Source organism: Platalea leucorodia (genome assembly GCF_965183815.1).
Source record: "Platalea leucorodia genome assembly, chromosome: 7".
Classification (NCBI taxonomy): Eukaryota; Metazoa; Chordata; class Aves; order Pelecaniformes; family Threskiornithidae; genus Platalea; species Platalea leucorodia.
In genome coordinates, this window is record NC_138829.1 from 71470853 (window position 1) to 71486957 (window position 16105).

General features: G+C 45.4%; 2 protein-coding genes across 3 annotated transcripts; both read left to right on the forward strand.

Annotated features, from left to right (window-relative positions):
* The first annotated feature begins 3200 nt into the window (after positions 1-3200).
* On the forward strand, positions 3201-7661 carry LOC309593286 (proto-oncogene Mas-like). 2 transcript variants are annotated; one of them, XM_082317575.1, is made up of 3 exons: positions 3201-3310; positions 5602-5692; positions 6545-7661. In XM_082317575.1, exon 3 carries the CDS (start codon positions 6566-6568, stop codon positions 7520-7522), a length of 957 nt encoding a protein of 318 aa, XP_082173701.1. In that variant the 5' UTR covers positions 3201-3310; positions 5602-5692; positions 6545-6565; the 3' UTR covers positions 7523-7661. The 2 variants fall into 2 exon arrangements, with proteins under 2 accessions (XP_082173701.1, XP_082173702.1); XM_082317576.1 differs by lacking the exon at positions 5602-5692.
* Positions 7662-12461: 4800 nt separating this feature from the next.
* LOC309593060 (proto-oncogene Mas-like) lies at positions 12462-13557 on the forward strand (the record flags this gene model as incomplete). Its single annotated transcript, XM_082317157.1, has 1 exon — positions 12462-13557. One exon carries the CDS (start codon positions 12462-12464, stop codon positions 13416-13418), a length of 957 nt encoding a protein of 318 aa, XP_082173283.1. The 3' UTR covers positions 13419-13557.
* Positions 13558-16105: the final 2548 nt, after the last annotated feature.

A 16105-nucleotide genomic window follows, 5' to 3' on the forward strand; every position in this document is an offset into this window, starting at 1 on the left:
CCTATTTTTGCGTGAAATTTCATCACTGGCAACGCAGTGGATAAAGCCTTTTGCAAGGACTTGCATGGTTTAGCCAAGGTCAGCAAATTACAGAGCAAGTGCAAAAAATCCTTCTTTTACAAATTGGGAAACCGAGGGAGGAAGGCAGCTCTTTTATGCCTATGGAAGTCAGCTGAGTTGAGTCTTCATCACTCCAGGCTTTCCTATGGAAAGAAATACATCTCTCCAGAAATTGATTCACCTGATCTACCTCAGACCTGATTTTCGGATGGGATTAGGTCTGAAAGAGACATCTAGATTTTGAACAAAATTACTGAGGGCAGGCAAAGGCCGTGTCCAAAGAGTTACAGTCAATGGCTCAATGTCCAAGTAGAAACCAGCAACAAGCGGTGTCCCTCAAGGGTCCGTACTGGGACCAATACTATTTAATATAATCTTCATCATTGATAAAGACAGTGGGATCAAGTGCACTCTCAGCAAGTTTTCAGATGACACCAAGCTCAGTGGTGCAGTTGATACGCTTGAGGGAAGGGATGCCATCCAGAGGGATCTTGACAGGCTCGAGGAGTGGGCCCATGAGAACCTCATGCAGTTTAGCAAGGCCAAGTACAAGGTACCTGGGTTGGGCAATCCCCACTATCAGTACAGACTGGAGGACGAAGGGATTGAGAGGACCCCTGCAGACAAGGACTTGGGGATACTGGTGGATGAAAAATTGAACATAAGCTGGCAATGTGCGCTTGCAGCCCAGAAAGCCAATCATGTCCTGGGCTTCATAAAAAGAAGTGTGAGCAGCAGGTCGAGGGAGGTGATTCTGCCCCCCTACTCCGCTCTGGTGAGACCCCACCTAGAGTACTGCGTTCAGCTCTGGGGTCCTCAGAACAAGACAGTCATGGACCTGTTAGAGCGGGTCCAGAGGAGGGCCATGAAAACAAACCGAGGGCTGGAACACTTTTCATAGGAAGAAAGACTGAGAGACTTCAGCCTGAAGAAGAGAAGGCTCCTCAAGACCTTCTTGTGGCCTTTCAATATATAAAGGGGGCTCATAAGAAAGGCAGAGAAAGGCTTTTCAACAAGGCCTGTAGCAACAGGACAAGGGGCAACAGTTTCAAACTGAAAAAGAGTAGACTTAGATTGGACACAAGGAAGAAATTTTTTATGATGAGGGTGGTGTGACACTGGAACAGGTCGCCCAGAGAAGCTGTGGATGCCCCATCATTGGAAGTGTTCAAGGTTGGGTTGGATGGGGCTTTGAGCAACCTGGTCTAGTGAAAGATGTCCCTGACCATGGGCGGGGGGACAGGACACTAGATGATCTTCAAAGGTCCCTTCCAACCCAAACCATCCTATGATTCTATGCAATCTTGCTGGCAAGAAGAGCCTCATCTTTCTTAACTTAAAACTTCTGCAGCCAAAGGTGAATCTAGGAAATGAAACACAATAAAGCAAATGGATATGCCAATTCGTGCATCAGTTCAACTCAAACCCATCACTGCTCTGGAGTCTACTGTGCGTTTTTAGCTTCTGACTTATGGGTGTCAATAGTTTCATCCACTGCCCATTACTGACATTTCTTGAAATTTAGAATGGCCCAATAACAGCCAAGGTAATGTAACCATGTCCCAACACAGAATGCCAGCGATCCATGCAGTGAAAATGGAAATCCTCAAATTAATGAGGAGGTTAAATACAGCTCTAGATGAAAATAGTCCTCTAACTTAAATATCATCTTACACTGAAATATCATCTTACACTGTAGCCTGGAGTCCTGTCCAGGTTAATAAGGGTTAACAGTAGTCACTATAGCAAACAGAGTATTGGGTAAGAAAGTAAAAACAGTCTTACAATCTTTGGGAAAGGAAGAGGAACAACAAATGACAGAAGAAGCTAAAGATGAACCATCGGGTGTCTGGCCTGCTAAGCTAATTTGGGCCAAATCTGCAAATTTCTGTACCCACTGACACACATGGCAGCAATTTGGCTAGCATCATACTCATGTCCTTTTGTTTCCCTAGCCAAATGGAGTAGGAGAAGTGACTTAACACACAAGCCCAAATCAAGAGTTGCTGGTATCTCCTGTTGCAAAATAGTTCCCTATAAGGATGTGCTTACTGCCAGGAAAGGAGAAAGGTGTTTTCTCCGTTTTCACTCTGCTTTCTTCGGCACGTGGATCTGGACGCCATGGTGGTGGTAGCTCATGCACATGGAGGGACTGTGCATGGTGAGAAGACAAGTGAGGTGGTGTGGGTGGGCAGTGAACGATGGCAAGAGGCTGTCTTGATAGAGACACGAGGTGGTGAAGAGGGGTGAATTTGATGGTGGGCAGGATGGGGCTGAGGCACTGTTTGAGGGGAAATTGTGAAACTGGAAATGGAAAGCATGAGGCTGGAGGCTGTCTTGAGGGATTTTGTGAAATCGGAAGTGCCTGAGGTGTGGTGAAGGACTGTTCTGAAAGACAGTATGAAGTGGCAGGTAGTACTGTGGGGTGTGAAGCTGCGTTGAAAGAGCTGGTGACGTCAGAAGAGGGCATTGTGTATTGAAGGCAGCACAAGCAGAGGCTGTGCAATTGTAGCCGCTGAGGCGTGGTAGGGCTATGGAGTTTGGGTGGACCCTCCTCCAGGAAAGGTTGCGTAAATCAGTAGGGACCAAGTACGGAGGTAACTTGTGTTGGGAGAGGCTGTGGGTCAGAAGAGGACACTGTGCCGATGACTGTGTTACGGCCAGCTTGGCAGGAACAATAGGCCCTTGGGGAATGAGAAGTTGTGCTGCGCGAGGTTGTGAAATCAACAGCAGGCATTATGGAAGAGCACTGGCAATTTCTCAATCTATGTGACCCTGAGCAGCAGTAAGGCATCCTCTTCAAGAACTGTGAAACTAGAGAATCTCAGGGACACAAGTAGGAAACAAAGCATCGGTGCAAGAGGCAAAGTATAGTTTTGTACACACAGTTCTTGCTTTCTCTGTATTGTGAGACTGGCTGAAGAAGGGAGAAGTAGTAAAAAAACATTTCCAGAGCCATGACAGTGGCAGGTTCTTTACAAAGAGGGAAGGGGGAAGTGGTTCAAATGTAAGTGACCACACACAACAAACTAGATATTTGCCCAAGAGAGTGATTGGCTGGCTGTCGGATGTCACGTTGAAAAGACCATGGCTTTTTAAAGAGTGTCTGACTAGCCCAGCACTACAGTATGGCACAAGGATTTTATCTGGACCATATATCAGAGAATTCAGGTGACAATTTTACCCAGCAGATCCATACCAGGCAGCTGCTGCAAATCAGTCAGTGAAATTCCACGGAAGCCACAAAAAGGTGAGAAATTCCTAGGCGATATCTTTGCCGTTGCACTCTGTCTAATGCTTTCTGTCGTGCTTCTGGAGAGATGGTGAGGGGAAGGGAGGAGGAAAAAAAATGGAGGAAAGGAGGTCAAACGTTTTCTTCTCCTGCTGGTTAGAAATTGGCTATAGGTAAGCAATTGTCTTGATCACTTTCAGGATAAGGAGAGCTTCATTCTGGGGACCCTTTTCCATTAACAAGTGCTATTGAATTGCTCTAAATATACGTCTGTAATATAAGATGGCATTATTCAGAGACCTAGTATTGGCAGTTTTGGTCTTAAATGATCACTTAAGATTATCCAAGAAAACACAACATCATAACTTTGTGCCCATAGTCTAAAATGTCTTTGTGGTGCCAAGGTTGTTCAGTCTGACATCTGCCACAGGAACTACATGGTAATCAGCATGCAAATGTTTAATCTCAAGAGAGAAAAAGACCACCTAGACTCAGTCTGCTGCTCTTTGATGCAAGCTTTCATTAATTAGTTTCGTTAAGGAAGTAGGCTTACATCTTGAATGTGCCTTGGAGACATGAATGTGTCTTGGAGACAAGAAGAAATCAATCTTTTCAAGTTCATACAATAAATATATGAGAACTGTGAGTGACTTTTTCGGTATTCTTTTCCACGGTCTACAGAAGTCAGAGAAGGATTCCTTCATTTCCATTACAGTGGAAGGCAAAATTATTGATGTTTTGTCATTTATCCACAGGGCGTCCATTACAGCCATACCTGTACCTGGCAGTCTTTATGCATATATGACCAATGGCACAGGGCCATGTCATTTAACATTAGGAAATGTGCCTGACAAGCTTAAGTTAGACAGCTAATCACCTGCCATTCCCTGGATGCCCGGTGGAGAGACGCAGTTCTGGAGGATGGGGTCAATTGCCTTCTGGAGATGACTGCAGCAGGGAGGTAGAATAGCCACTTTCCTAAAATGGGCACCGAGTCAGAAGGCTGGAGTGGGCTTAGACAGAGCTTAAGTGGCACTCAAATGTTCGTGTCCTCTTCAAATCAATTGGAAATTTGCTTCAGGTTACACAGATAGCTTGTGGCAGAGACAGCGCTGCATTGGGTCTTCTAAAGGCTAGGAAACTGCTTAACCACCAGGTCTTCCTTTGTCCTCATAGCAGACTTGGTTCACAGAATTAGAGGCTGCTCCAGCTGCTTTCTGCTGTGAATCAAGGTCTGATAATTTGCTGCAACGCCAAAAGCAGATAGTGAGGAAGTGAACAGTCCTAAGGCTGGATCTTTTCAATTTGCTTGCTATGGATGATCAGGGAAGAGGTAGCCTTGCTAGTGAGGTTGGTCAGGCAGTATGCTGCTCTCCCCAGATAAGGAAAGAGAAGGTGAGTTTGAACTCAGGGATGTTCCTGTTGTGAAACTGTGCTACAACAGAGATTCTGTGCATTCTGAGGGAGATGATGGGTTTTGCTTTCTGTAGTCCCTTTCAGTATGTACTAAAATTCTTTCTTCAAAGACCACTGGTCTCTAAAGTCTTCATGTTAGAAGCACTCAAGGTCGTGTAACAACTGAGGATGGAATCATCCAGCTTCCTATATATGAGTATGGTGCAGCGCCAGAAGTTCCCTGGTTCCAATCAGCCCTAAAGGTTTCACATCCAGCAAGCCCTGGTGAAGTTAAGGGTGGAATTCACCTCAGCTCACTTCAGCTGTCCACATGCTAATCCTCTCGCTGAAGCTGGCACTCTGCAATGTATCTGCAGTCAGCAGAGACAGGCAGGTGACTGCACACCTACCTAAGACACCTATCTTAGGATAAAATGCATTACCGTTGGAGGTGCTCATAAACCTCCATTAATTCAAATGGCAGCCTTAAAGGCAATATTAAATGAGATGTTTGCATTTTTAATGGTGAAAGCCAGGTTTAACAGTCCCAGCTGCATTTCCAACCAAGCACTGCTGGTGTACGTGCCTTCCACGGACTAACGCAGCAAGGTTGTCTCCACTGCTCCAGGCCAGCAGCTGGGCGAGGAATCTGCCTGCATCATGCGTTTGTCTTGCCTCTATCCGTGCAGCACTGAAGACTGTGTGTCTGGGGCGCTGAGACGAAACAATAATGATTCAATCTGTCACATTTTGCTTGTTTATGGAAGTCTGTCTCCATGTATGCTGTAGCATTTTACAAAGAGAGAACAGAGCATTCGTGCTGGTTAGAGTGTTCAATGATTCACAACTTCCTAGCTCTCCCCCTTTTGACTTGTTCCTCTCTTCTTTTTAACTATGTCCTGCTGTCTTTCAAGACACTTCTCTACCTTCCCACATCAAAATTAATAGCTGGTGGGGACAGAGGAAGAGAGTCACGCTGTTTGACCTCGTCAGACAAAAATAAAGGTATGAAATCTATTTTTTGACTTTTTTTTTTTCTCAAGATTCTCATTCAGATCCCAGTATCGTGGGGGAAAAAGCATGAACTGCCTCAGGGAATGGGGTGACATAATTATTTGAGCCATAATTCCAATGTCCTGTGAGGGTCAGACATTTTTTCCAACATATGGTTCTTACGGTTTCTCTCTGCGAAGGAAGTTATTAAGGGCTGACTCTGCCAGACTGAATTGTTTATTGTCTGTACATAGGGCTCGAGAACAAACCAACCACATTAAACTACACTTTATTAAAATAGAAATCAGTCGTCAACATAAAAAACTAGCAGCTATTTGGAGTACTCTCGACCATGTTTTCTGGGCATATACATAGGACAAAACTTGATCAGCTTTCATGCTGATTGAACTTGGATGCCGATCACCTTGAACTTTCACACGCTTTTGACAAGATTTGTCTCATCTAATCCTAGCCACATGAAGCAAAGACAATTATGCCGGAGTTGTTAACACAGGGTTCTCTTTTTATTCAGACAAGAAAAAGAGGTACTTTTCAGACATGATTAATCTGAGCTATTATGGCTTTTTTAAGATATTTGTTTCTCAACACGGACTGAAAACAGGACCCTCAAGAAAGGAATTTTAAAAAGGGAGAAATACACTGCGATCTATCTTTTTGTACATGCCATATAGAATTTGACTTGGATAGAGTGCTTTGAACAACGCTCAGTGCTCTAAGTCCAAACACAGCAATCCCTCCCTAAATCAAAGGCTACAAAGAGCTGGAACAAATCCAGAAACACCAGCAGGTCACCATGAGGGAAAGTCACACTGGAGTTACCACCTCTCTCCTTTCTGCTTACAGGTCTGTCTGAAATCACTCATAATGAGTACTTCAGCTACGGCAATCTTCCTTCCGACTGCAACCAGCCAGGCTCATGGGACTAATCAGAGCGGGGCTGCGGGAAAGACAGAGCCATCATATGCTGTCCTCAAGTTCATGGAGAGCTTCTGCCTCATCAGCGCTGCCTGTGGGATGGTGGGAAATGGCATGGTCCTATGGTACCTTGGCTTCCGCATCCGGAGAAACCACTTCACGGTCTACATCCTGAACCTGGCCGCTGCCGACTTTGGGTATCTCCTCTGCATCGCCATTGAGACCGTTCAGTACCTGATGCAGTTCAACGTGGGGGTGCAGTTTGGGATATTCCTCTTCCTGGACCTTTTCATGTATGGGACGGGCTTGTATCTCCTGACCACCATCAGCATTGAGAGGTGCCTCTCTGTCCTTTGCCCAATCTGGTGCCGAAGCCACCGCCCAAAGCACTTGTCCGCCATCATCTCCGGCCTGCTCTGGGGTCTCTCCCTGCTGCTGAACACCCTCGGGTACATTTTGTGTACCGTCCGCCCCTCTGCCAGGAGCTGCCACCTCCTGCTCATCACCATCGGAGCCCTGGACTTCCTCTTCTGCACGCCCCTCATGCTGCTCTTCAGCCTGACCCTCTTCCTTCGGGTCAAGTGCAGCTCCCAACACCTCCGAACAGGCAGGCTCTTCACCGTCATCATGCTCACCGTCCTCTTCTTCCTCATTTTCGCTGTGCCTCTGAGCGTCCTGATCCTCTTTGACTTCTTGGGCTACAAATTCCTCTACTCCCCGGAGATCGGCTTTGTGCTGTCCTGTGTGAACAGCAGTCTCAACCCCGTCATTTACTTCCTTGTGGGGAGCTACAGGGATCGGAGAATCAAGTGCACCCTCAGGCTGGCATTCCAGAGGGCCTTTGAAGATTCAGCAGATGACAAAGATGAACGGGATACCCGGGACACGATAACTATGTCCTCCTAATACCCTGTTGTGCCTAACACAGTAACACTGGTCTGGAGCTGAGGGTTGATAGTTTACAGAATTGAAGAACTCTGAGGTATTGGGGATGGTTTGTCTCACCTGACCTTCGGTATCTTCGTTGTAGGTCTCTACCCTTTAGCTAGTTATTTTCAGCTCCATCTGTGGTCTGTGAAAACATATAAGCACCTGCAGCACAGAATTTATCTGATCTTTATTAGGACCACATTGAAATTGTCTATTTGTTTTCAGTTGCCATTAAATGATTTATATTTTATAAGGGGAAATGTCTTGGTGTCTGCATTTCATCAAAGGAATCCCACTCAGAATTTGCAGCTCACTCAATAAATCCCAGTCTTTCAGAGCACAACAATATCAAGTTCATAAATTCCTGGTCACTTTTTACTCAGGTCTCTGAAGATGAGATGGGAACCAATCCTCTTCCTGTTGAAAGCAGCCATGAAATTCCTGGAAGAAGAGTCTACCTACCTCGCTTAATTTTAAATACCTGTATCTCAGCAACACACACATCCTTTGGCGGCTCACAGAGTGCATGATTCTTTGCTTCCTAATGTGAGGATTTCAAACAGTGAAATGATTCATGCCCTAGAATTTCCTTTCTTCTATTAACTGGGGAGGTTTCCATACCATGGAGTTGTGATGTAGTAGAAAAGGGCTCCAATCCCTACCAATTCGCCTTACAACATTATGCACTGAGTTGCATGTTCCCTTTTCTTGTGTTTCAAAGCAATACCGGGCTGGAGTTGCATATTATTTTAGCTTCCCCCAGTCCAGGACAGAGTATCTGCATCTCACTACAGCATGCATTGGGTTATTGTTTCTTCCTTTAAGAAGGCCAGGTGATGAGAAGCCATGGCTTCTAACATCTCCTCTACCAACAGAAATAAATTCAAGGATAGGGAAAAAATAGGAAACAGAAGAAAAGCAAATAAATACCACAATTTGCAAGAAATTATCCTCTAGACCCAATCCCTTGAGATGCAAGATGTGATTATTTGAAATGTGGTACTATTAGACTACACACCATTTGTTCTTTTAACCTAAATTGATAGAAAAGGGCAACACACGTAATTTTCTTTGAGAAACCTTACAGATTTCCTCTTCGTGCCTTCATCTGGAAATATTTTCCTAAAGGGAAGCTGCATTCCTCTATTGTCTATTATGTTTTTTCTGTTCATTTGTCTTTTTATTAATTTTGAAATGCACCACTTAAAAAACTAGTGGTGCACCCTAGTGCCTGTAGTTGCTTTTTGCTTCCTGTTTACAGTTCCTGAAAGCTGAAATTTGTGTTCCATTTCTACCATTCTTTAATTTTTAATGCTATTGTTCTGCAATATACGTATAGTTGATCCAGATTAGGTCTATGTCATCAATTATTTTTAGTAAGGTTTTTTTCTTCTACTAAGGTTTGTTTTTTCTTCTACCGCTGAAGGGAAGAGAGCATCCATTTATCAGAAATCATGTTAAAAATGTTTTCCTTTTAATATCTGTAATGATTTTATCATTGGGAGAACTGAAACATTTCCATTATTAGTAAAAATGTCAAAAGCTTTCTTTTTAAAAGGAAAACAAATTGTATTTAAAAACATTATTGTCCTCAGAAGAAGCCATCAACTGATAAAATCATACAGAATATAAACTGTGAAAAGCTTTCCATCCTGACAGTTTGTCCTTAAACATACCTATCATGAAGACATGTGACGTTTAATGCGAACACATTTTACACATCACATTAATGTGAACACTTTACATCCAGCCCGGGCCATTTAAAAGGTGACGCCTGCATATAAACCACCGTCGTAGACACCTTCAATCATCCATGGTAAAAGACAAGCGTTCTCAGGGGTGGCATCTGCCAGATATTTGCAATGTAACTCCTGGGGTCCAAAAGAAATCAGTGATAGGATCTGCAAGGAGATGGGGATCATTTGCAGGCTTTTCCACCCTGAACTAACACCAAGATTGTCAGCCCAGCCTGCCAGGGAGAATGTCCTCAGCATCTGAACAAAGTTTGTCCTCTGAATTGCTCAGTATCTCTCTGGAAGGATGCCACAGCATCCAGAAGATCAGTGGTCATGCATGAGAAGGGTACATTCCTCAGGGGCCATCAGCACCATGAAAAAAGCCCGCATTTCTGCTTCCCTGGGGACAGCTGAAAGGAGACAGGCAGCCCAGGCCCTAAGTGTTGAGTGTGCTCCTCCACACGGTCCGTGTGCCAGCAGCATGCGGTGCCTGCGAGGGATGGTGTCGCCTGTTCCCCAAGGACAACAAATCTAACTCCACTCCTCTGAGGAGTCCCTAGACACCAGAGTCTGAAATAGTCTTTATTTTCTCATTGATTTCAGCAGAAGGCGCACACATTACTGTTGGTATTTTTCTGCGGTGCAATTAAGACCTGGAGGAAGGGATGTGTATGGGCGTGTGGATGCTTCAGAACAGTCCAGCTTTCACCACATTCAGGAGAGTGAAAGACTCTCCGGTGCCTTGATTTGGTTCCCTTTTCCAAGCCTCTGTCCCCCCATAGTTATCCCCACCCTCCCCTTCAAGCTGCTACCCCATTCTCCATTCCAAGAGCTTCTACAACAACCAGCCCGCTTCCCTCCCTCACCCCAGCCTACCTCACACACACCTCAAAGGAGCAGCCTTCCCCTTGCAGCCGTCCCCCACATCAGCTGCCAAATTCCTTCTCTTGCACCTTTCATGGGAATGTGGCTTCGTGCCGCAGGAAGGACGGGGCAGCAGCTAGTAAGAGAAGGCTACGTCCTCTTTGAAAGAGGAGAAGTCAGGGTCAGCTAACCGGGGACAGAACGAGGGGCAAGCACCTCCACACAGCTATCTTTTGCACTATTTAGGTGTTGCACCAGCTCGTAGCCAAGTGGCGTCTTACAACCCGCAGAGCAACTTGGGATCAGGCACAAAGAAGAGCAGAGGAGGTACAACAGTGCAAACAGGCTTTGGCAGGCCTTGCTGGTGAGACCCGAGGTACGGCATGGAAACCGCACTTTAGGCCCTACAGGTTGTGTGCTTTAAAAGCTTAAGTGTCAGAAAGGTAGTCACCCGTTCCTACCCCGGCCAGGAAAAGGCAGTACGTCAAAGCAAGTGTCCATAGGCAAGAAGCCATAGATAAAGGACTTAATCCAATCCTAAGCTCTGTTTAATTTGAAGTAAGAGAGGTGACAAAAAGTCAGGTAATCACAACATCACAAAATTTGGATCGGGTCTGCTCAAAGGCAACTCCTGACTGCAGAGGCAGAAAAAGATCCTTGCTTCTTCACAGTGTGACACCTGAAGACTGAGGGACATGTGTCCCCTTGGAGCCAACACCGACCCATTTCAAAACTTGCACAGCCACATTGTTAAAAGTCCTTTCTTCCTCTCCGTTTTATTAGTGGCACACAGCAAGGTTATTTCCTGTCTGCAGTATTTCTCTTAATTGCTATGAATAAATAATTGCTCTGTTTACTATCCTTCTAAAGTCCCTTTCAGTTCAGCCTTTTAAAATACTTTATTTCTCCAGGGTCAGAGGTGAGTAATGAGTCATCAAAGCGCTGTAAGAGCCCTGTGCAGTTTAGAGAGGCTCCGCCTATCCGGAGGAGAAAGAAATAGGCACCTTTTTACACATTCCGGGGAAGAAAGGCTCAGAAGTGTTCTGGGGTGGAAAGTGAGGGCTGATCATGTCCAGGAAGGGTTACTGATGCCTAGCACTCAGGGGATGAAGGGCTGAAGGCCTCATTGTCTGATCTGTCTCCCTCACCCCAGGCACGCTGGACAAGCCATTTTTCTTCTTGGCGTCTTGGCAGGATTTGGGATAAGGCATTGCACAGGAAGTGATTTTTGAAGGAAACATTGGGAAAAGGGATACTGTCCCTCAGACTAATCCAATCTAAACCAAGTCTGATTTTCCAAGAAAGACAAAACAAATTAGAATACCGTTCCTCTGAGAACTTCCCACAATCTCTACTAACCACTCATTTGTACATCCCTAGCATAGCAGCATTTGGCCCCAGTACAAATGCACAAAGAGCCTTTCACAGATGGAAGCAATATCCCAGAGCATCGCTGGCAATGGAATCCCTGGCAGGTAATTTTCTCCGCACCTACTGTAGGAGCGACCAGAGAAGTGGAGCAGAAATGTGAAATTGCCTCACAACGTAAAAGAAACCCATTCTCATCTGCTGCTGACTTCATCCCATCCTCCTCCTCTGCACAGTGAGAACGCTCCTTCCTGACAGCACCTGCTTCGTGACATGACAGAAGACACAAACTGAATCTGCAGACTGAAACACCTTCCCTGTCTTTTCCACAGAAAGTGTATCCCAGAAGATCCAATGGGATAAATTACAAAGCAAGAGAAAGACACCAGAGCTGCTGCCAGATCCTAGCTTCTCTGAGCGCTCAATTCAGCTGCACAGGGGCAGAAGGTAAGCATTTGAGGACCGGGTTCAGGAATGCCTCACCATCCACACGTTTTGTGGTGTTCCTTGTCTCTGCTGTGCCACTTCTGGTCCTCCCTCACAGGCACACATGCACACAGAGTCACTACGTAGTCACACCCTTCCCATCTCCTACTGCTCTGTCTGTAATTCACTGCTCTGTCTGTAATGAGCAATGTTTTCTTCTGCTTCTTTTTCTTTACTGTGTTTAACGGTCTCATTCTTTCTTCTTCTGCAGGGATGCCGCACTTAGCCAATCTCCACCTCTCCAAATTCCTGCATGATTTTGCCCTCTCCTCAACATTTTGCGTCTTCCTAGCTGTTACCTACATAGATAGTAACCATGCATGCTCCTTGAAAGCTATCTGTCCCAAGCCACAAAGCTGTAAGAATAAAAGCAATGTGTCAGTCACTAAGTGCCCTCTGCCTCTTCCCTGATCCCAAGAGAGACAGAAAGGAGACACGTATTTGATTTGGGGGATTTCATCATGACTGAGGAGCTCAGAACACTCTTTTCCCAAAGCAACACAAGCCAGGCTCATGGGACTAATCAGAGCGGGGCTGCGGGAAAGGCAGAGCCATCATATGCTGTCCTCAAGTTCATGGAGAGCTTCTGCCTCATCAGCGCTGCCTGTGGGATGGTGGGAAATGGCATGGTCCTATGGTACCTTGGCTTCCGCATCCGGAGAAACCACTTCACGGTCTACATCCTGAACCTGGCCGCTGCCGACTTTGGGTACCTCCTCTGCATCGCCATTGAGACCGTTCAGTACCTGATGCAGTTCAACGTGGGGGTGCAGTTTGGGATATTCCTCTTCCTGGACCTTTTCATGTATGGGACGGGCTTGTATCTCCTGACCACCATCAGCATTGAGAGGTGCCTCTCTGTCCTTTGCCCAATCTGGTGCCGAAGCCACCGCCCAAAGCACTTGTCCGCCATCATCTCCGGCCTGCTCTGGGGTCTCTCCCTGCTGCTGAACACCCTCGGGTACATTTTGTGTACCGTCCGCCCCTCTGCCAGGAGCTGCCACCTCCTGCTCATCACCATCGGAGCCCTGGACTTCCTCTTCTGCACGCCCCTCATGCTGCTCTTCAGCCTGACCCTCTTCCTTCGGGTCAAGTGCAGCTCCCAACACCTCCGAACAGGCAGGCTCTTCACCGTCATCATGCTCACCGTCCTCTTCTTCCTCATTTTCGCTGTGCCTCTGAGCGTCCTGATCCTCTTTGACTTCTTGGGCTACAAATTCCTCTACTCCCCGGAGATCGGCTTTGTGCTGTCCTGTGTGAACAGCAGTCTCAACCCCGTCATTTACTTCCTTGTGGGGAGCTACAGGGATCGGAGAATCAAGTGCACCCTCAGGCTGGCATTCCAGAGGGCCTTTGAAGATTCAGCAGATGACAAAGATGAACGGGATACCCGGGACACGATAACTATGTCCTCCTAATACCCTGTTGTGCCTAACACAGTAACACTGGTCTGGAGCTGAGGGTTGATAGTTTACAGAATTGAAGAACTCTGAGGTATTGGGGATGGTTTGTCTCACCTGACCTTCGGTATCTTCGTTGTAGGTCTCTACCCTTTAGCTAGTTATTTTCAGCTCCATCTGTGGTCTGTGAAAACATATAAGCACCTGCAGCACAGAATTTATCTGATCTTTATTAGGACCACATTGAAATTGTCTATTTGTTTTCAGTTGCCATTAAATGATTTATATTTTATAAGGGGAAATGTCTTGGTGTCTGCATTTCATCAAAGGAATCCCACTCAGAATTTGCAGCTCACTCAATAAATCCCAGTCTTTCAGAGCACAACAATATCAAGTTCATAAATTCCTGGTCACTTTTTACTCAGGTCTCTGAAGATGAGATGGGAACCAATCCTCTTCCTGTTGAAAGCAGCCATGAAATTCCTGGAAGAAGAGTCTACCTACCTCGCTTAATTTTAAATACCTGTATCTCAGCAACACACACATCCTTTGGCGGCTCACAGAGTGCATGATTCTTTGCTTCCTAATGTGAGGATTTCAAACAGTGAAATGATTCATGCCCTAGAATTTCCTTTCTTCTATTAACTGGGGAGGTTTCCATACCATGGAGTTGTGATGTAGTAGAAAAGGGCTCCAATCCCTACCAATTCGCCTTACAACATTATGCACTGAGTTGCATGTTCCCTTTTCTTGTGTTTCAAAGCAATACCGGGCTGGAGTTGCATATTATTTTAGCTTCCCCCAGTCCAGGACAGAGTATCTGCATCTCACTACAGCATGCATTGGGTTATTATTTCTTCCTTTAAGAAGGCCAGGTGATGAGAAGCCATGGCTTCTAACATCTCCTCTACCAACAGAAATAAATTCAAGGATAGGGAAAAAATAGGAAACAGAAGAAAAGCAAATAAATACCACAATTTGCAAGAAATTATCCTCTAGACCCAATCCCTTGAGATGCAAGATGTGATTATTTGAAATGTGGTACTATTAGACTACACACCATTTGTTCTTTTAACCTAAATTGATAGAAAAGGGCAACACACGTAATTTTCTTTGAGAAACCTTACAGATTTCCTCTTCGTGCCTTCATCTGGAAATATTTTCCTAAAGGGAAGCTGCATTCCTCTATTGTCTATTATGTTTTTTCTGTTCATTTGTCTTTTTATTAATTTTGAAATGCACCACTTAAAAAACTAGTGGTGCACCCTAGTGCCTGTAGTTGCTTTTTGCTTCCTGTTTACAGTTCCTGAAAGCTGAAATTTGTGTTCCATTTCTACCATTCTTTAATTTTTAATGCTATTGTTCTGCAATATACGTATAGTTGATCCAGATTAGGTCTATGTCATCAATTATTTTTAGTAAGGTTTTTTTCTTCTACTAAGGTTTGTTTTTTCTTCTACCGCTGAAGGGAAGAGAGCATCCATTTATCAGAAATCATGTTAAAAATGTTTTCCTTTTAATATCTGTAATGATTTTATCACTGGGAGAACTGAAACATTTCCATTATTAGTAAAAATGTCAAAAGCTTTCTTTTTAAAAGGAAAACAAATTGTATTTAAAAACATTATTGTCCTCAGAAGAAGCCATCAACTGATAAAATCATACAGAATATAAACTGTGAAAAGCTTTCCATCCTGACAGTTTGTCCTTAAACATACCTATCATGAAGACATGTGACGTTTAATGCGAACACATTTTACACATCACATTAATGTGAACACTTTACATCCAGCCCGGGCCATTTAAAAGGTGACGCCTGCATATAAACCACCGTCGTAGACACCTTCAATCATCCATGGTAAAAGACAAGCGTTCTCAGGGGTGGCATCTGCCAGATATTTGCAATGTAACTCCTGGGGTCCAAAAGAAATCAGTGATAGGATCTGCAAGGAGATGGGGATCATTTGCAGGCTTTTCCACCCTGAACTAACACCAAGATTGTCAGCCCAGCCTGCCAGGGAGAATGTCCTCAGCATCTGAACAAAGTTTGTCCTCTGAATTGCTCAGTATCTCTCTGGAAGGATGCCACAGCATCCAGAAGATCAGTGGTCATGCATGAGAAGGGTACATTCCTCAGGGGCCATCAGCACCATGAAAAAAGCCCGCATTTCTGCTTCCCTGGGGACAGCTGAAAGGAGACAGGCAGCCCAGGCCCTAAGTGTTGAGTGTGCTCCTCCACACGGTCCGTGTGCCAGCAGCATGCGGTGCCTGCGAGGGATGGTGTCGCCTGTTCCCCAAGGACAACAAATCTAACTCCACTCCTCTGAGGAGTCCCTAGACACCAGAGTCTGAAATAGTCTTTATTTTCTCATTGATTTCAGCAGAAGGCACACACATTACTGTTGGTATTTTTCTGCGGTGCAATTAAGACCTGGAGGAAGGGATGTGTATGGGCGTGTGGATGCTTCAGAACAGTCCAGCTTTCACCACATTCAGGAGAGTGAAAGACTCTCCGGTGCCTTGATTTGGTTCCCTTTTCCAAGCCTCTGTCCCCCCATAGTTATCCCCACCCTCCCCTTCAAGCTGCTACCCCATTCTCCATTCCAAGAGCTTCTACAACAACCAGCCCGCTTCCCTCCCTCACCCCAGCCTACCTCACACACACCTCAAAGGAGCAGCCTTCCCCTTGCAGCCGTCCCCCACAT